Source organism: Chiloscyllium plagiosum, chromosome 14 (genome assembly GCF_004010195.1).
Source record: "Chiloscyllium plagiosum isolate BGI_BamShark_2017 chromosome 14, ASM401019v2, whole genome shotgun sequence".
Taxonomy (NCBI): Eukaryota; Metazoa; Chordata; class Chondrichthyes; order Orectolobiformes; family Hemiscylliidae; genus Chiloscyllium; species Chiloscyllium plagiosum.
In genome coordinates this window covers 8,802,176-8,823,661 of record NC_057723.1, presented here as the reverse complement: position 1 = coordinate 8,823,661, position 21,486 = coordinate 8,802,176, and the positions used below count along the sequence as shown (strand labels likewise).

Below are 21,486 nucleotides of genomic sequence, written 5' to 3'. Positions count from 1 at the left end.
CCTGTTGGACTGCTTGGTTTCTGTAATGCTGGAGCTCAGTAATTCAAGTCTTCAACATAATATAAGGCACAGTTGAGGTTCAGGAGAGCTGTTAGGCAGCCCTTCTACACACAAAAGGTGGTAAATGTTTAAAACTTCCTTCCAGAAATGGCTGTAGATGCTTGAACGTGTTTAATTTTAAATTTGACATACATACTTTCCTGTTAAGCAAAGGTATTAAAGGATATGGGCCAAAGGCAGCTCTATGGAGGTAGGCAAGACTTAGTCATGATCTCATTGAATGGTGGAATAGGCTTAAAGGACTCTATGGCCTGCACCTGTTCCTATTTGTTCAAACCATTTGATTTTACAATGTAAAAATTAAAGTCACCATAATCTTCCCAAACCATGGGGCTGCTCTCCCATTGGAGCAAGATAACTGGTGGTGGTTTAACCTGAGGGTCACCATGTCTCAGGCAAGGGACAGGTTGAGGAAGAGTGTCCTTCATGGTCACTTCAGTTGGTCTGGGAACTGCAGCTACATTATTGGTATCCTTCCGTACCACAAACCAGCCATCCAGTCAACTGAGCTAACCCTTTTTAAAACACTGTAGAAGCAGTGCAGAAACCCAGCATGTCCATACTGGTATTTTCTGCTTGTGCTGCTTGACATACTCATAATCTTGGTTTGTAATTTCATCAATTTGACAACTTATTGTTAGGTATGTATGGAGTTGCACCTAGCATACCCTCCTGCAGGCTTCTTTGAACGAGGGTTGATCCTCTAACTTGACAGTATGAGTGATAGATATAGTTGCCATAAGGTTGTAGATTGTGATGAACTATAATTCTGCTGCTGTTGATTGCCCACAGCATTTCACAGATGCCCAGTCTTGAGTTGCTATATTTATTAATTGAATATATATTTAATTGATACAGAGATTAAAGGCTCAGGAGGACAGATTGTATACATTTGGTTTGCATTCTGTTGAATTCAGAAGATTGAGATGATCCAATTGGGATGTTCAAAGTAATAAAGGGGTTGATAAAAGAGACCTGCTGAGTTTCAGTTTTTTGTGCTCATGCCATACCTTACTTCCTCTTTGCTAACAAAGTATCCCAGGACTACAGTAACTTCAGTCTTCCACTGGTTAGAAGGTTCATTTTCAGAAAATAGGGCTGGGTAATCAGACCCCAGAGCTTTGCATTTGGACTCAACCATTCTCTGCTGTCAATATTGTACACTAGAAGATAACTCATTTTCAACAGAGTCCAAGTCCACGCATAGTTAAACCTTGTCAGCATGAACAAGTTGGGCTGAAGGGTCTGTTTCCATGTTTTATGACTATGACTTTATTTCAGTTAGCCACACTTCATAAAGCTTACACTTCACTGGTTACTAACTTCCCATTTTTATACCACCAATTTTCACCCATTTGTTTCTTCCTTATATCCAGAAATACTTTTCACACAACTGAACATTGCTTTTCCTTCACCACATCATCCATTATATTTTTTTCTTATCTTCACCACTAAATCACCCAAGTTTCCAAATTAACTTACCGATGAATGTGCAAAGCCAATTGGGACTGTGCAATTACACCAAAAGTCTGTGAAAGATAGGGACAGAAGGACGGGATTAAATCAAAATGAATGTTCAGACGATTAACCCTGAACTGATATATACATCACCTGTTTTCTCAATCCAGTATCTCTCAGACATTCCTTCAGACCATATTACATAATAACACAGCACGGCCCCTTTCAAATGTGTTCTACCATTCAAACGTATTATGGTTCTATATTCCTTAGGAGCATAACCCAACAAATTTTCAGTCTTGAAAGCTGAGTCGACCCCCAGGCGATTGTTGCAGGTCTCCAATGTTTGTGCTTCCCAAATGCCTTAGCTCTAATTCAGGAAGCACAAACATTAGGAACTTGCAAAAATCACTCCCAAGAAAGCTACAGGTCAACTGAGTTTTTTAAGACTGGAAGTTTGTTGGGTAATAGTGTTAAGGAGCATGGAACTGCATCAACCACAATATAACTGAAATGGTGGAACAGGCTTGGAAGGGGTTAACTGGCCTGACCCTGTTCCCTAAATTAGCAGAGTGGTGTTGAAGGCAGAATTAATTTCAGCTGCCTCGATGGGGAAGGAAACTAACTTCTCAGGGCATGGCAGGATGTGCAGTTCTTAGTGAAAGTACAGATTGCTGAGTTTACTGACCCCATTACTGCTGAACTCAGTTTTGAATGGAATCCAACAAAATAGCAATCCAGGAATGTTTCTGCCATTAAATCACCCAGTTCATTTCTTCAGGGACTACATTTAACTCACACAACCATTCCTGGAGCATTTCTCCTTGATGTTCCACTCAAATCCATCATTTTAAGATCATTTTAAAATGATCAAACTCTCCAGAACAGGTCACAATTGTCGCCATGGAAATGGCTGCATCTACTTCTTAGTCAAGAAAATACCCAGCTCTCCTTGAATAAAGGAACAAACAGCATTTGTGTAGACAGTTTCATAACCCCAATTTGGACAACACTTTACAACCAGTGAAGTACTTTGGTTGCTGTTATGTGGAAACATGGCAGCCAATTTTCACACAGCAAGATCCCACAAGCAACAGTGACTGATGGGATGCTAACCTAGTGATAATTTCGGCCAAGACAGTTGGGCAAATCCCCCAGCTTCTCTCCAGAAAGTGGTCACAGAACACTTTACATCTTTAAGAAAGGGCAGATGGGAACTCACTTTCATGTCTCATCTCAACAAGTTTGCTGACAACACCACCATGTTAGGACGGATATCAATGATGAGTCAGAATACAGGAAGGAGATAGTGGGTTTGGTGTCATGGTGCAATGAGAACAACCTCTCTCTCAAGGTCAGCAAAACAAAACTGATCACTGATTCAGGAAGAAGGGAGGAGGACATGACCCCGTCTACATCAATGGAGCTGAGTTGGAGAGGGGCGGGAGCGTCAAGTTCCGAGGAGTGACAATAACTGACGATCTGTCCTGGACTTCCTGTGTAACTGCGACAGTCAAGATGGCACATCAATACTTGTTCTCCCTCAGGCGGCTTAGGAAATTTGGCACATCCACAAGGCCCCTCACCAACTTTCACAGATGCATCATTGAAAGCATACTGTCTGGGTGCATAACAGCTTGGTACGGCAACTGCTCTGCCCTGGACTATAAGAAACTACAGAAGGTTTTGTGCACAGCCCAGACCATCACGGAAGCCAACCTCCCATCCTTGGGCTCTATTTACATCTCTTGTCGCTGAAAGTCACAACATCATCAAAGACCCATCTAATCCCCGTAATGCTCTCTTCCAACCTCTTCCATCAGGCAGAAGATACAAAAGCTTAAACACACGCACCCGCATGTTCAAGAGCAGCTTCTTCCCTGTCATTATTAGATTGCTGAATGAACCTCCCTAACATCAATTAATGTTGATCTTGCTTTGCGCCTCTCCTGTGCAGTGTATGCCTCCTCTACCTAAGCACCCTGTGGTCTGTATGTCCTTGTTTGCTGTGATCTGCCTGCACGGCTCACACAACAAAACTTTTCACCGTACTTAGGTACACTTGAATACAATAAACCAAATGAGGCCAAAAGAAATCAAAAAGAGAAAATCTCTAACGACAGTTCAAATCTTCATCTGCCCCTGAGGAGTTAGTGGTGAGCTGCCTCTTGAACTGCAGCAGTGTATATGATGTAGGAACACTCACAGAGTGCTATTAAGAAGGAAATTCCAGGATTTTGACTCAGCAAGACTGAAGGAATAGTGGTGTTTTTCCAAGTCAGGATGATGAGTGGCATGGAGAGGAACTGGCAGGTGGTGGTACTCCATATATCTGCTGCTCTTCTTTCTAGATGGACATGGTCTTGGTTTGGAAGGTGCTGTGCATCTTATAGGTGGTACACATTGCTTTCACTGTGTGATGGAAGCAGTGAATGTTTCTGGATGTGTGTGAATCAAATGGACTGCATTATCCTGGATGGTGTCAAACTTCTTGAGTATTGTTGGTGCTGCTTGCATCCAGGCGAGTGGGAAGTATCTAATCACTTTCCTGACCTGTGTCTTGTAGATGTGGCCAGGCTTTGGTGAGGCAGGATCTGTAGCCATAATACTTAGTCCGGTTCAGTTTTTGCTCATTGGTAACCTTCAGAAAGTTAATAGTAGGGACTGAGCGATGATAATGACATCGAATGTGACAGGTAACAGACAGCTTAAGAGTGTTGGATGGCTATTATTTCGGATAAGTTGCGGGAGGGTGTGGCAGTGTCACGGTAGGAAATGGGGTGGAGATATCAATTGTATATTTTCCCAGGAGAGAGACATGGTTCTATTTGTCCAGCATTTCCTGGGTAACTATCCAATAAAGTAAATAGGATTGCTCCCAAGTCTGTAATGCTAGCTCAGAGATAGAATCATTTGAGCATGGTTTTTGGGAGTATGGGAACTGTGTATTGGAAATTTTAAACTTTACAGGAAATTTCCACTAGGTCAACAAGGTCCCAATGCACACTGCTGAAGCTCCAAAGTCTCTCTCTCTCTCATCTGGAGCCTGGAAGATCAGGGTCAACTACTAAAGAGTCAAAATTATTTTCAGTGAGCATCTTTGGGACATACTGATGTTATGGAAAGTTTATTGTCAAACAATTTGTTTTCTTACTGGTGCCTTATTATGTCCTTAAGACATCTTTAATGAATTTTCTAAACTAGGAGGTAGCATGCTGGTCAGTGGTTAGTACTGCTGCCTCACAGCACCAGGGACCCAGGTTTGATTCCAGCTTTGGGCGACTGTGTGGAGTTTGCACATTCTCCCTGTGTCAGCATGGGTTTCCTCCCACAATCCCAAGATGTGCAGGTCAGGTGAATTGGCCATGCTATATTGCCAATTGTGATAGGTGCATTAGTCAGGGGAAATGGGTCTGGGTGGGTTACTGTTGAGAGGGTTGGTGTGGACTTGTTGGGCCAAATGGCTAGCTCAGAGATACCTCTGACACCGTAGGAAATCTAATCTACTCACTCTTTTGCGATGTCACTATTGCTGCAATGAGTGAAACATGGAAGACAACTTGTGAAGAGCAAATAAGCGATAAATCACTGAATGACCTTATTTGTTTGTATCAGTGCAATTCACCTGAAAGCCCCAGTGCAGAAGATTGCATATGTTAAAAAAAAAGTACACAAGAACACAAGAGTTGGAGGAGGAGGAGGAGGATTCAACCATAACCATGGTGCCTACAACTGAGCACCAGTGAAGCAGACTCTAGCGTCTTCCCCACCTCCATAATGTCAGAGTTAAGAAAGAGCTGAACATAACCTGGGATGGCCAGTGATTGAAGCATAATCCCTTTTCGGTTTATCCAGGGTCACCCTCAATCAAACTCCTACATACAGGCAGCACCGCATCAAGACGCAGAATAAATTAAAACCCACAGCAACCTCCTCAATAAATTATAGGAGAAAAGCACAACACTGCAGATGCTGAAAATCTGAAACCATCACAGAGTACTTGGAGAAACTCAGCAGGTCTGGCAGCATCTGTGACAAGAGAAACCGAGTTAATGCGTTGAGTCTGGTATGAAGAGGTGTCCCAAGGAAGAGTCATATTGTCTCGAAACATTAACTCTGATTTTCTCTCCACAGATGCTGCCAAACCTGCTGAGTTTCTCCAGCATTTTCTGTGTTTTCTTCTAAATAAGTTATCCACTACCTGATGGGTTTTATGTGAAACTCCTCTGCTCTTGCCCTCGTGTACTTGACGCACAATAATGTTCCTGAAGAAGGGCTTATGCCCGAAACGTCGATTCTCCTGTTCCTTGGATGCTGCCTGACCTGCTGTGCTTTTCCAGCAACACATTTTCAGCGCAGAATAATGTGCCCCAGTACAGTACCAGTCTGCCCATTTCAATTGATCAACATCACTGGCATTCATTGACCAACGCATCTACCCCTGCCTCCCAGTCCTGAGCAATATTGTGCCCCCACAACATCAGGAGGGTAATTGCAATAGCAAGGTGGACCAGAGAAGGTCTACTCCAACCAATGCCTAGCTTTTTCCGATGACCCCCTTCAACATGCCAGCAGTCTGCATTCCCTCACTCCACTCTGCACACCACACTGAGCAGTAGCAGCTGAGAACTTATACAACAGAAGGACTGGCTGGAGAAAGCAACCACCAGAAATCACTCTCTCATCAAAACCAAGGCTTGGTTTTTCAGAAGTGAAAACAGGAAACACACAACGTAGTGGAAGTGGTGCTAATATTTAAAACTTTTACAAAATGTTTTGAGATATGAACAAAGCTGTATAAATATATAACAAAAACAGAAATCACTGAAAACGCTCAGTGGGTCTGGCAGAACTGTAGAGAGAAATCAGAGTTAACGTTTCGGGTCGAGTGACCTTCAGAATGGACTCCAAAATGTTAACTCTGATTTCTCTCTACGGGATGCTGCCAGACCCGCAGAGCTTTGCCAGCAATTTCTATTTTTCTTTCTGATTTACAGCATTCGCAGTTCTTTTGGTTTCTATATAAATATGTTTTGTTGGTGTTATTGACAACGAAGAACTCCCTCATCAGATCAAATATTCCTCTCACCAGTGTATAAGTATTAAGAATTGATTACTGAGTGACAATTGACAACTGATGAGTAACAAATGTTTAGACAGCGATTCTATTACTGCTGTAGCATTTTCTCTTGTTTAAAGAGAAAGTGGTAGAAGGGTGAGTGCAGAAAAGCAAAAGATCTGAAATTATGATAAATCTTAATCAAGTCACCAGCTACGCCTGAAATGGAGTATTGCATCCAATTCAGGAAATCACACTGAAACCAAACTAAAAAAAAATTTGGCCTTTAATAGCACTTTATCCAACCGTACAGATGCCTGAAAGCACTTTACAACCAAACAATGTATTTTCTGAAATGAAAATAGAGAATGCTGGAAGTAGTCCTTGGTGAGTAAAACTTCATTGTAATAACTTTTCATGAATACCAGAAGGTGATTTTTGGGCTGTCACCATTCTTATAATGCAAGAAACTTGGTGACTCATTTGTACAAAGCATGTTTCCACACAGCAGTGTTTTGATAATGACGAGTTAACTTGTTTTTTTTGTCTATGTAAGTCTCTCAGAATGAGGATGTGACTTTTGCAGAGCAGGGATGTACACACTGAGTCTTTTAACTTGAGAAGGCTGTTGCACTGGAGCTACCTTGCTGTTCGGACTGACATCCTGCTCTTACTGTCTGCTATAGGAAGGATTTATTGATTGACAATTAGTATAAGACACCTTCCATGGCCTGAAGTGGAACTGAAATCCAGAGGATCTGGCCCACAGGCTTGGACACCACCACTACACCATATGACCAATTTTAGCAGGATCTATTTTTAACAATGTAGGTTTGGAGGGTGGCCAAGGTTTTGGAGAGAGTGCAAAGCTGATTTACTAAATTTAATCAATCATTCCTTGCAATGTGGGAAGGTAAGGGCCTTGTGGCATTATCACCAGAGTATGTATCCAGAGACGCAGGGGGTTTGAATCCTGGTTCAAATCCCACCAAGGCAGATGGTGGAATTTGAAATCAATTTTTTTAAATCTGGAGATAAGAGTCTAATGATGGCCATACATCAATTGTCTGGGGGAGGGGGGGGAACACTGGATAGATAAGGTGAATGGCAGGTGTCTTTTCTCTAGGATAGGGGGTTTCAAGACTAAGTGGCATATCTTTAAATGAGAGGAAAAAGATTTTTAAAAGGACATGAGGGGCAACTTTTTTTACAGAGACTGATTCATGTGTGGAATAAACTTCCAGAGGAAGTGGTGTTTCAGGTACGGTTATAACGTTTAAAAGACATTTGTATAAGTACATGAATAAGAAAGGTGTGGAGGGATATGGGCCAAGCGCAGACAAAATGCTGGATGTCTTGAAATGCATAGAAGTGGATAAATCGCCAGGACCTGATCAAGTGTACCCTAGAACTCTGTGGGAAGCTAGTTTAAGAAAGGTGGTAAGGACAAGCCAGGAAACTATAGACCAGTGAGCCTGACGTCACTGGTGGGCAAGTTATTGGAGGGAATCCTGAGGGACAGGATGTATATGTATTTGGAAAGGCAAGCACTGATTAGGGATAGTCAACTTGGCTTTGTGTGTGGGAAATCATGTGTGACAAACTTGATTGAGTTTTTTGAAGTAACAAAGAGGATTGATGAGGGCAGAGTGGTAAATGTGATCTATATGGACTTCAGTAAGGCGTGCAACAAGGTTCCTCATGGGAGACTGATTAGCAAGATTAGATCTCACAGAATACAGGGAGAACTAGCCATTTGGATACAGAACTGGCTCAAAGGTAGAAGACAGAAGGTGGTGGTGGAAGGTTGTTTTTCAGACTGGAGGCCTGTGACCAGTGGAGTGCCACAAGGATCAGTGCAGGGTCCACTACTTTTTGTCATTTATATAAATGATTTGGATGTGAGCATAAGAAGTATAGTTGGTAAGTTTGCAGATGACACCAAAATTGGAAGTGTAGTGGACAGCAAAGAAAGTTACATCAGATGACAATGGGATCTTGATCAGATAGGCCAATGTACTGAGAAGTGGCAGATGGAATTTAATTCAGATAAATGCGAGGTGCTGCATTTTTGGAAAGCAAATCTTAGCAGGACTTATACACTTAATGGTAAGGTCCTAGGGAGTGTTGCTGATAGGACAGGATAGTGAAGAAGGTGTTTGGTATCCTTTCTTTTATTGGTCAGAGTATTGAGTACAGGAGTTGGGACGTCATGTTGCGGCTGTACAGGACATTGGTTAGGCCACTGTTGGAATATTGCGTGCAATTCTGGTCTCCTTCCTATCGGACGGATGTTGTGAAACTTGAAAGGGTTCAGAAAAGATTAACAAGGATGTTTTCATGGTTGGAAGATTTGAGCTATAGGGAGAGGCTGAACAGGCTGGGGCTGTTTTTGCTGGAGCGTTGGAGGCTGAGGGGTGACCTTATAGAGGTTTACAAAATAATGAGGTGCATGGATAGGTTAAATGGGCAAAGTATTTTCCCTGGAGTAGGGGAGCCCAGAACTAGAGGGCATAGGTTTAGGGTGAGAAGGGAAAAGAGACCTAAGGGTCAACTTTTTCATGCAGAGGGTGTTGCGTGTATGGAATGAGCTGCCAGAGGAAGGTACGGAGGCTAGTACACTTGCAACATTTAAAAGGCATTTGGATGTGTATATGAATAGGAAAGGTTTGGAGGGATATGGACCGCATGCTGGCAGGTGGGACTAGATTGGGTTGGGATATCTGGTTGGCATGGACGAGTTGGATGGAAGGGTCTGTATCCATGCTGTATATCTCTATGGCTTTGACTTTATGAGATGGGACTAGTTTAGTTTGGGATAATAGTTGGCATGGACTGGTTGGACCGAAGGGTCTGTTTCTGTGCTGTACATCCCTATGACGATAACTCTATGAGATGGGACTAGTTTAGTTTGGGATAATGGTTGGCATGGACTGGTTGGACCGAAGGGTCTGTTTCCATGCTGTATGACTATGAGTTTATGACTAATGTCTTTTAGGGAAGGAAACTGCTGTCCTTACCTGATCTGGCCTCTATGTGATCCCAGACCACAGTGAGATGCTGGACTCTGTCCTCTGGACAATTAAGGATGGCAATAAATGTGGGCCTGACCAGCAACACCCATATCTCATGAGTAAATAAACAAATGTGGTGGTGAGTTGCCTTTTTGAACTGTTACAGTTCATGTAGTATAGAGATAGCCAGAGTGCTGTTAGGAAGGGAATTCCAGGATTTTGGCCCAGTAACAGTGAAGGAATGGTGATATAATTCCAAGTTAAGTTGATGTGTGACTTGCATAGTCTGAATTATAAAAATACATCCTTAATTTTATCATTAACTGATCAAAAGAGACATAGACATTACAAAAATTCTCCTTTCTAGATTAAACAGTTCCATGTTATTAATTATGATGATCTTGTGAAGTAAAGCTCAGGCAGAGTTTTGTAGTTATTTTCTAGAACATCCTCACCATCAGTAACAAAAGGATCTTTAGTAATTCCAATTAAAAGGGATGTGGTTTTAGTTTCCTGCCTTATAATCTCTAAATCGTAACCATGAACTCACTGACACAACAAATTCCTAACAGCAATTCCATTTCATCCAGTGTTTGCTTTGCCAATCTCACAGGGCTGGAAAAAAGAAAGACTTGCATTTCTGTAGCACCTTTCATTGCCCCAGGATGTGCCAATGTGCTTTACAGCTGATGACATGCATTTTGAAGTGTAGTCATAACTGAAATATGGGAAACACAGCAGCCAATTAGCACACAGCAAGTTCCCCAAAATAGCAATGTGATAACGAGCCGGGTAATTTCATTTTCATGATATTGGCTCACAAGACCATAAGAAATAGGAGCGGATAAAAAGGCCATTTAGCCCATTGAGTCTGGTCCACCATTCTATGAGATCATGGCTGATCTGATAACCTTTGATTCCACTTTCCACCAATTTCCCTGTGGCTCTTGATTCTCTTACTGATTCAAAGTCTGCATATTTCAGCCTTAAATATACTTAATAACCCAACATGACAGCCAACTGTGATAAAGAATTCAGGGAGAAACATTATTCCATGTCAGTAATGAGAACATTCTTGCTCTTCTTCAGATAGTGCTATGAAATAATTTACATTCACAATATGGCAGGCGAGTCTTGATTTAACATCTGACCTGGAATATGGCGCCCTCCAGGGAGCAGCACTCCCTTGGTCGGGACTAAAGTATTAGTTTTTACTTGGTCTCTTGTTCTCTGGTGGGATTTGAACTTGATTTCTGATTCCCTCTTTTGAAGTCATTTCTAGAATAATTCCTCAGGGTCTCTGTTAAATGCTCAGTTGTTTTGGTGTGACTCATCTTTTTGTCATATCCCTTCACTTTCTTTTCTTTCAGTCTAAATGTTCTTTTAATCCTCGTGATCCCTCTGCTATTTTGACCATTACATCTTCTCTCTTTTCTTTTTATTGATGTTTTCCCTTATATTGGCTTTCTCTCATGAGTAGTCATATTCTTTCTCACACAAACACAGAGAACGCTGGGGAAGCTCAACAGGTTGTGGCAGCCTCTGCAGAAAGAGAAACAGAGTTAATGTTTTGAGGCCAGTATGACACTTGCTCAAAACTGAGTTCTGAAGAGTTCACTGAATCTCACTCTCATATCACGTCTTTCTCATCAGCTCTGATCCTCAGGACTTTTGTGTCTTCCCTTGCATTCTCTCCCTTCAAAGTTCTTAAATTGATTGTCTTGATTTTTCTCTCTTATTTGCTCTCCCTCCGAGTGACTCGGTGACATTCTCTCTATCGTCTCTTTCTTTCTCTCTCTCTGGCACCCCCCTTTCCCCCTCCCCCACAATGAGGCATGAGGCAGCTTTGTAATACCAGGGCAGCTGTGACATCACAAGGTGATGTCAAATGTATCTGAAACGCTGCAATTTGTCTTTGAATTTCTACTTTGCTCTTCACCATTTCTTTACTCTTCTTGTTGCCCATGCGACATGTTCTATCATCAGAAGCTTTTCTCACTGGGACAAACAGTTCATATGTTCCAGAAAAGAAGGCCGGGTAGAAAGATTATTGCCATTCCATGTGACAGTGTGGACTTGTGTGTCTGAGTGAGTGGATGTACAAGTGAGTGAGTTTGTAAGTGTGTGTAAGTGAATGTGAGAAATTGAGTGAGAGTGACTGCTTGAGTGTATGCGAGTGTATATTTGCAGGTGGGCACCAGTGTAGTTGTGTATTTATGAATGTGTGTATGTGTATGCATTTGTGAGTGAGTGAATGAGTATATGTGAGTGTGAATATGTTTACATATATCAGTGAGTGAATATGAGTTTGTGAGTTAAGGTGTGAATATATGTGTGTACATGACTAGGTATGTGAGAGTGAGTTGTGTGTGTGTGGGCATGATTATTTGTAGCAGTGAGCTTATACATGAGTTTATTTAACTCTTCATTTCTCCAATTTATCCCTGAGCCCAATGCAGACTGCATTGTCTTACTAGAGAAAGGAGAGCTCCATGTGGCAATGGTGGTGCCATAGTGTACTGGCAACAACGTTACAAGGAAACATACCAGTGCACTCCAAAGTGCAGCATTGGAAGTTGAGAAACATACTGTAAAGGTGCCAGAGATGTGCCATGAGAGTGGCATGAGAGCAGTTTACTTCTACACTCTGGAGTTTAGAAGGATGAGAGGTAGCTCAGCAGTTAGCATTGCTGCCTCGCAGTGCCAGGGACCCGGCTCGATTCCAGTCTCGGGCGAATGTCTGTGTGGAGTTTGCACATTCTCCCTGTGTCTGTGTGGGTTTCCTTCCACCCAATCCAAAGACATGCAGATTAGGTGAAGTGGCTATGGTAAATTGCCCATAGTGTTCGGGGATGTGTAGTTTAGGTGCATTAGTCAGGGGAAATGTAGATTAATAGGGTAGGGGAATAGGTCTGGGTGCGATACTCTTCAGAGGGTCGGTGTGGACTTGTTGGGCCACACTGTAGGGATTCGACGATACAATTGAGGGCCATAAGATGCTAAAGGGATTGAGAAAATCGACATACAGCAGATGTTTCCTCATTCCTCAACCTAGAGACAAGAGGTCATTGTTTGAGGATAAGGGGTAGCAGGTTTAAAACGTCCTAAATCTGACGTACTGATGTGTGAGATTGGGAAGAGCAATAGCACCCTGTATGAACGAAGAGTGTAGGTGGTCATGGCCCTGAGATGTTGGGTGAAGTTGGAGGCTCAGTGGACCAAGTGGTGAGCTGCAGTCACCAGGTGTTGGCTCAGACTTCCAGCTCAGGAATTGTCATTATCTAGTCTCTATCAGGCAGGTAAAGGAATGGGAAACAACATGCCAAAGAGATGAGATTAGGTACTAAAATATGCAAATACAAGCAAATGGGTGTAAATTAATGCAAATATTTTACTAGAGAAATTCTCACCTTGCCATTGAAAGCTCATTGTTGAGAATCTAATTTTCCCAACTGACTCTTCTGTGTGTATGTGTGTTTGTGAGCGAGCGTGCGTGTGTAAAAGTGAGCATGTGTATATACATAATATATATATTTTATGAGTGTGTATCTTTGAGTATGTGAGTGTGAACCTGTGAGTGTGTATATCTATCTGTGTGTATCTGTGAGTGTGTATGGAATGCTGGATGACTTGAGAAATTGGGGGTTTGGTTAAGAAAAAGAAAGAAGCATATGTCAGGAAGAATGACCAGGATAATCAGGTGACTCCTTAGAAGAGTATAAAGGCAGCAGGAGTATATTTAAGAAGGAAATCAAGAGGGCAAAAAGGGGATAAGAGATAGCTTTGGCAAATAGGATTAAAGAGAATTCAAAGAGTTTTTACAAATACTTAAGGACAAAAGGGTAACTATGGAGAGAATAGGGCCCCTCAAAGATCAGCATGGTGGCCTTTGTGTGGAGCCACAGGAGATGGGGGAGATACTAAATGAGTGTGCATGAGTGTTTACTGTGGAAAAGGACATGGAATACATAAAATGTGGGGAAATAGGTGGTGACATCTTGAAAAATGTCCATGTTAAGTGCTGGATGGCTTGAAACGTATAAAAGTGAATAAATCCCCAGGACCTGATCAAGTATACCCTAGAACTCTATGGGAAGCTAGGAAAGTGATTTGTGAGCCCCCCTGCTGAGATATTTGTATCATCAATAGTCACAGGTGAGGTGATGGAAGACTGGTGGTTGGCTAACCTTTTAAAAAGGTGATAAGGACAAGCCAGGGAATCAAAGACGAGTGAGCTTGACTTCGGTGGTGGGCAAGTTGTTGGAGGGATTCGTGTGGGAGAGGATTTACATGTATTTGGGAAGGCAAGGACTGATTAGGGATAGTCAACATGGGTTTGTGCATGGAAAATCATGTCTCACAAACTTAATTGAGTTTTTTGAAGAAGTAACAAAGAGGATTGATGAGGGCAGAGTAGTGGACGTGATCTGCATGGGCTTCAGTAACGTATTCGACAAGGTTCCTCATGGGAGACTGGTTAGCAAGGTTAGATGTAATGGAATACAGGGAGAACTTGTTAAGTGTGTACAAGAAAATTTTCTGATTCAGTATGTGGAGGTACCTACTAGAGAAGGTGCAAAACGTGAACTACTCTTGGGAAATAAGGCACGGCAGGTGACTGAGGTGTCAGTGGGGGAGCACTTTGGGGCCAGCGACCATAATTCTATTAGGTTTTAAAATAGTGATGGAAAAGGATAGACCAGATCTAAATGTTGAAGTTCTAAATTGGAGGAAGGCTAATTTTGACGGTATTAGGCAAGAACTTTCAACAGCTGATTGGGAGCAGATGTTCGCAGGTAAAGGGACGGCTGGAAAATGGAAAGCCTTCAGAAATGAGATGACAAGAGTCCAGAGACAGTATAGTCAGTTATGTTGAAAGGAAAGGCTGGTAGGTGTAGGGAATGTTGGATGACTAGAGAAATTGAGGATTTGGTTAAGAAAAGGAAGGACGCATATGTCAGGTATAGACAGGATAGATTGAGTGAATCCTTAGAAGAGAATAAAGGCAGTAGGAGAATACTTAAGAGGGAAATCAGGAAAGCAAAAAGGGGATATCAGATAGCTTTAGCAAATAGGGTTAAGGAGAATCCAAAGGGTTTTTACATATATATTATGGACAAAAGGGTAACTAGGGAGAGAATAGAGCCCCTCAAAGATCAGCAGGGTGGTCTATGTGTGGAGTCGCAGAAGACGGGGGAGATATTAAATGTGTATTTTGCATCAGTGTTTACGTGGAAAAGGACATGGAAGATATAGAATGTGGGGAGATAGATGGTGACATCTTGAAAAATGTCCATATTACAGAGGAGGAAGTGCTGGAACACATAAAAGTGGGTATATCCTCAGGACCTATTCAGGTGTATCCTAGAATTCTGTGAGAAGCTGGGGAAGTGGTTGCTGGGCCTCTTGCTGAGATATTTATATTATTGATAGTCACAGGTGAGGTGCCGGAAGACTGGAGGTTGGCTAACATGGTGCCAGTACTTAAGAAAGGGGGTAAGGACAAGCCAGGAAATTATAGACCAGTGAGCCTGACGTTGGTGGTGGGCAAGTTGTTGGAGGGGATTCTGAGGGACAGGATCTACATGTATTTGGAAAGGCAAGGACTGATTAGGGATAGTCAACAAGGCTTTGTGTATGGGAAATTATGTCTAACAAACTTGATTGAGTTTTTTGAAGAAGAGGATTGATGAGGGCAGAGCAGTAGATGTGATCTATATGGACTTCAGTAAGGCTTTCGACAAAGTTTCCCATGGGAGACAGGTTAGCAAGGTTTGACCTTACGGAATACAGGGAGAACTAGCCAGTTGGATATAGAACTGGCTCAAAGGTAGAAGACAGAGGGTGGTGGTGGAAGGTTGTTTTTCAGACTGGAGGCCTGTGACCAGTGGAGTGCCATAAGGATCGGTGCTGGATACATTACTTTTCATCATTTATATAAATGATTTGGATGTGAGCATAAGAGGTATAGTTGGTAAGTTTGCAGATGACACCAAAATTGGAGGTGTAGTGGACAGCGAAGAAGGTTACCTCAGATTACAACAGGATCTTGATCAGATGGGCGATTGGGCTGAGGAGTGGCAGATGGAGTTTAATTTAGATAAATGCATGGTGCTGCATTTTAGAAAGGCAAATCATGGCAGGACTTATACATAGAATGGTAAGGTCCTAGGAAGTGTTGCTGAACAAAGAGACCTTGGAATTCAGGTCCATTGAAAGTGGAGTCACAGGTGGATATGATAGTGAAGAAGGTGTTTGGTATGCTTTCCTTTATTGGTCAGTGTATTGAGTACAGGAGTTGAGAGGTCATGTTGCAGCTGTACAGGACATTGGGGTTAGGCCACTGTTGGAATATTGCATGCAATTCTGGTCTCCTTCCTATTGGAAATTGTTCTGAAACTGGAAAGGGTTCAGAAAAGATTTACAAGGATGTTGGCAGGGTCGGAGGATTTTAGCTATAGGGAGAGGCTGAACAGGCTGGGACTGTTTTCCCTGGAGCATCGGAGGCTGAAGGATGACCTTATAGAAGTTTACAAGATCATGAGGGGCATGGATAGGATAAATAGACAAAGACTTTTCCCTGGTGTGGGGTAGTCCAGAACTAGAGGGCATAGGTTTAGGGTGAGAGGGGAAGGATATAAAAGAGACCTCAGGGGCAACGTTTTCAAGCAGAAGTTGGTGCGTGTATGGAATGAGCTGCCAGAGGAAGTGGTGGAGGCTGGTACAATTGCAACATTTAAAAGGCATCTGATGGGTATATGAACAGGAAGGATTTGGAGTGATATGAATTGTGTGCTGGCAAGAGGGACTAGATTAGGTTAAGATATCTGGTTGGCATGGACAAGTTGGACCGAAGGGTCTGTTTCCGTGCGGTACATCTCTATGACTCTCTGACTCTATGTGCATCTGTGAACGTGTATATCTGTGACTGTTTATGTATCTGTCTTTGAATGTAAGTGTGTATCTGTGTGTGTATTTATGAATGTATATCTGTATGTGTGTGTATGTCTGTGAGTAGATGTGTGATTCTGTGAATGTTGTGTGTTTTAATCTGATGTGCGTATTTGCGAGTGTGTATCGGTGTACGTATGTATCTGTCATGTATGTGTGTGTATCTGTGAACACGTGTATCTGTGAGTGTGTCTGTGTGTACCCGTGAACATGCATGTGTGTCTGTGTCTATCTGTGAGTGTGTGTGTATCCTTGAGTGTACCTGTGTATTTCTGTGAATGCGTGTGTATCAGTAAGTGCAGGTGTGTACCTGTGAACATGCATGTGTATCTGTTTGTCTATCTGTGTGTGTACGTGTGTACCTGTGTGTGTCAGCGAGTGTGTATGTGTGTACCTGTGATTATGTGTTTATGTCTGTTTGTGTATCTGTGAGTGAGTGTGTGAATGAGGACAGTATTTGTTCTGCTGAAGTACACTTTATAGTTGAACAGTCGCACTGGTACTCCCATCTGAGGTGGCCATATGAACCTGTGTATACTGATATAGTATTTGCAGTGATGAGAAACTGTGGCCTTTCACGAAAATGTTGCCTGTTTATGAGTAAATATTTCAATTTGACAATTGTTCCTAGTGCTACTGAATGGAACTGCTAGCCACCAACATTAAGCAGTGCTTTAGTGGTATTCAGACCTTCATTGACCACCTTTGGCTACCTTGTAGATCTAAATTTAACCCCAGGAAATCTCGGCCACGCCGCCATGCTCCTGTTACTTCTTTTTACTTATTGGATTATGACCGGAGGATTGCTGAGATGGGTATAGAACATGAGCCTCCCGCTTTCCAAATCATTGGGCAGAAATTGACATTTAAGAAAGGAAGATGGACAGCTCAGTCCTGTAATGGTATCTTTACATCCAGCCAGCCCGACCTGCTGAAGAATGTCAGAGAAAAGAACCGAGTGCTCCAAGACCAGAATAATATCCTGCAGCTGAAGTTGGAATTGGTGATGGACATGTTGACTGAAAGTACCGCTGGCCTTCTACTGATGGAAGAGGAGGAGGAAGAGACAGAGGGAAAGGAAAAGGAGAAGAAGGAGGAGGAGGAAGAGGAGGAGGAGGCAGAAGAAGAGCTTGAAGAACTGGAGATGAAAACATGTCCAAAGAAACTTCCAAAACCGATAAGTGCTTATGATTTGGAATCAAGCGACTATGAATATGATGAGGAGCTGTTGACATCCCAATGGAGGAACAGATACTCCATGCCTACTCTTTCATTTGATGATGAAAGTGAGTATTCAGAGGAAGTGGTTTACACCAAGAGGCCTCAAGACAAACCCAAAGTTTGCCCGATGAAGCGTGCAGCTCGGGCGAAAGCGAGATCACGTGCAAACATCCGCCAGAGTTCAGGGGCCAGGAGCTTGTTACCACCCAAGACCAGGTCCTCCTCAAAGGTTTGCAAACTTGAGCTGGAACCAGAACCAAAGCCCAAGACTTGTCCGAGACGCAAACCTAAACCCAAACCCAAATCCGTGAGGCAAACAGATGGAGTTTGCCCCATGAAAAAGGGGTCAAAGATCTGAGTGCCTCTTCCTTTCGCGATGAATGATCAGTGTGGAGCATCTGCTGGTGACAATTCCTTTAAAATGTTGATGATTTGCTGGTGACAGAATAAAGATATGACAATACTGATTGTTGTTTTCTGGTTTTACCCAAAAAAGGCCAATTTTGGAGGATGTTAAAATCACACAGGTGACCAGATCAAATTGATCTGTTCATTGGTGTCATCTTCTTCTCAGAGAGTTATGGGACAGGATATAGATCTCCACCTCTTTCCGGTGCTGCTCTCAAACACTCCCCATCAGTTAACTGAAACTGTATCCACCATTCTATTTATCACCTACATTTGTCATCGATTCTCCTCCCATGCCTGTTACTGTTACTGTCTACCATATACTCAAATGGTGTAACTCAAGTATGTATCTTTCGCTTTTTGATGCTATGCAATAATTTCCATTTGGTTTATAAGCCAAAAGATTAGTTTATTCTACTTTTTCTTCATTTCTTTTACTTGACGAATGTCTGTTTATTATTAAAACAAGATCTGCATCATTGTGTGCTCCTATGTCAATGAGAAATTATCTCATTAAAAAACAACAGTTATCTATCAAGCCCAATTTCAGTCTGGGAACTGACCAGTAAGAAACACAGTTGGAATTGCTCCATGATTTCATTTTGTTTATAATTTCGTATTGCCTCTTTTGGCTCTGCAATGTGTATAGCATCATCCATGAAGTTCAAGATTTTTATATTGAAACTCTGAATGTTGCAGCTGGAAGTATATAGTTTTGAGGACATAGCACATTTCCAGCTGACTTCTCTTTTGTTTGGGAACTGGTTTGACAAGCCTGATCACTACTACTTGTTTCCAATACAGATTCTGAATTATCTTCTCATCATTTCCATTAATTTTTAGATAGGGTAGACAGTGAGAAATAATTTGTGCTGACAGGAGCATCAGTAACCAGGAGACACGGATTGAAAATAATTGTTCAAAACTAAAATGCAGCAAGCGAAAGAGAAGAATTGTTTTCCTCCAATGGGTTGTTGCAATTCAGAATGTGTTGTTAGGAAGGATGATGAAATCAGACTCAATGATAACTTTCAAATGGGGAATGGATAAAAATTCATAAAGGACAAAAATTGTAGAGCTTTGGGGAAAGACAAGGGCCAATGGGATTAATTTGATTATCCTTTACAGTCACAAGTGTCTGAATGCCCTTCCTCTGTGGTCTAAAGTTTAATAATCAACTTGAAATAGAACCATACAACAGTTATAGCATAGGAGGAGGCCATTTTGCCCGTTATGTCTTTACTCACTCTCTTAAAGAAGAATTCACCTAGAATCACTCACCTGGCCCGATACAACCATAAGACCTACAAGCAGAATTAAGCCATCCAGCTCAACGAGTCTGCTCTGCCATTTGATCATGACTGATTTGTTTCTCAATCCCATTCTCCTGCTTTATCCTCAATACTCTTGATTCTCTTATTAATCAATAAACTATCTATCTCTGTCTTAAAGGCACTCAATGATTTGGCTTCCACAGCCCCCTGTGGCAATCAGTTCCACAGATTCACCATCCTCTGGCTGAAGAAATTCCTCCTCATCTCAGTTCTAAATGGTGTGCGTTTTACTCTGAGGCTGTGCTCTGGGATCCTAGTCTTTGTTATTAGTGGAAACATCTTTTCTACATGCACTCTATCCAGGCCCCTCGGTATTACGTAGGTTCCAATAAGATCCCCCTCATCCTTTTAAACTCCATTGATTACAGACCCAGAGTCCTCAACCGCTCCTCTTGTGACAAGCTTTTTATCCTTGCTATCATTCTCCAACGCCAGCACATCTTTCCTGAGATGCACGGTCCGAAACTGCTCACAACATTTCAAATGCAGTCTGCCCAGGGCTTTACACAGCATCAGCAGTGCATCCCTGCTCTTACATTCTAGTCCTCTCAAAATGAATGCTAACATTACATTTGCCTTCCTAACTGAATCTGCGTGTTAATCTTAAGAGAATCCTGAACCAGGAATCCCAGGTCCTTTTTTACTTCGATTTCTGAAGCCGTTTCCCATTTAGAAAATCTTCTATGCTTCTATTCTTTCTACCAAAGTGCACAATCTCTCACATTCCCACATTGTATCCCATCTGCCAGTCTCTTTGCCCACTCTCCTTGCCTATCCAAGTCCTTCTGCAGCTTCCCCCGCTTCTCAACACTACCTGTCCCTCCACCTATCTTTGCTTCATTCAAATCGTTAATGCATAACAGGAATAGTCACGGTTCGAACACTGACCCCTGGGGAAATCCACTAGGCACCAACTGACGTGATGAAAAAGGTCCCTTCATCCTCACTCTCTGCCTTCTGCCAGTCAGCCAATTCTCTATCCATGCCAGCACCTTGTCCCTAACACCATGGGTTCTTATTTAGCACCCTCCTGTGTAACACTTTATGAAAGGCTTTTTAGAAATCCAATAGATCACGTCCGCTGGCTCTCTTTTGTCTTACTGGCTCATTACGTCCAAAAGAATTCTAACAGATTTGCCAGGTACGACCTCCCCTTCACAAAGCACTGCTGCCTCAGCCCTATTTTACCTGTACCACGGTGCAGTGGTCAGTATGTCCACCCTACAGTCCTTTCCCTCATCCATATAGCAAGTACTTCATATCTGTTGGACAAGGTCAAACGCTGAGGCTCCTCCAATGCTAATTTCAGGATCCCTCTGCCTGCCTCACTTGTACTGACACCCTCCTGACCACTAGTCGAATTTGACATACTTAGAGCCATAGAAATGTACAGCATGGAAACAGACCCTTCAGTCCAACTCGTCCATGCTGACCAAATATTCTAAATTAATCTAGTCCCATTTGCCAGCATTTGGCCCATATCCTTCTAAACAGTTCCCCTTCATTTACCCAATCAAAAGTGTGGTGCTGGAAAAGCACAGCTGGTCAGGCAGCCTCCGAGGAGCAGGAGAATCGACGTTTTGGGCATAAGCTCTCGATTCCTGATGAAAGGCGTATGCCCAAAACGTCGATTCTCCTGCTCCTCGGACACTGCCTGACCTGCTGTGCTTTTCCGGCACCACACTCTCGACTCTGATCTCCTCCATCTGCGGTTCTCACTTTCTCCTATTTGTATCCCCATCCAGATGCCTTTTAAATGTTATAAAAAGTGGTGGCTTCCACCACTTCCTCTGATAGCTCATTCCATGCCCATACTATCCTCTGCGTGAAAGATTTACCCCTTAGGTCCCTTTTAAATCTTTCCCCTCTCATCCTAGACCTATACCCTATAGTTCTGAACATCCTGACCCCAGGGAAAAGACTTTGTCAACTTACCATATTCATGCCCCTCATGATAATATAAACCTCTACAAGGTCATCC

General features: G+C 42.5%; 1 protein-coding gene across 1 annotated transcript; it reads left to right on the top strand.

Moving 5' to 3' along the window:
- Positions 1-5,171: 5,171 nt before the first annotated feature.
- Positions 5,172-18,560, top strand: fam50a (family with sequence similarity 50 member A). Its single transcript, XM_043704218.1, has 3 exons — positions 5,172-5,260; positions 7,409-7,490; positions 17,465-18,560. Exons 1-3 carry the CDS (start codon positions 5,172-5,174, stop codon positions 18,119-18,121), a joined length of 828 nt encoding a protein of 275 aa, XP_043560153.1. The 3' UTR covers positions 18,122-18,560.
- The last annotated feature ends 2,926 nt before the right edge of the window (positions 18,561-21,486 follow it).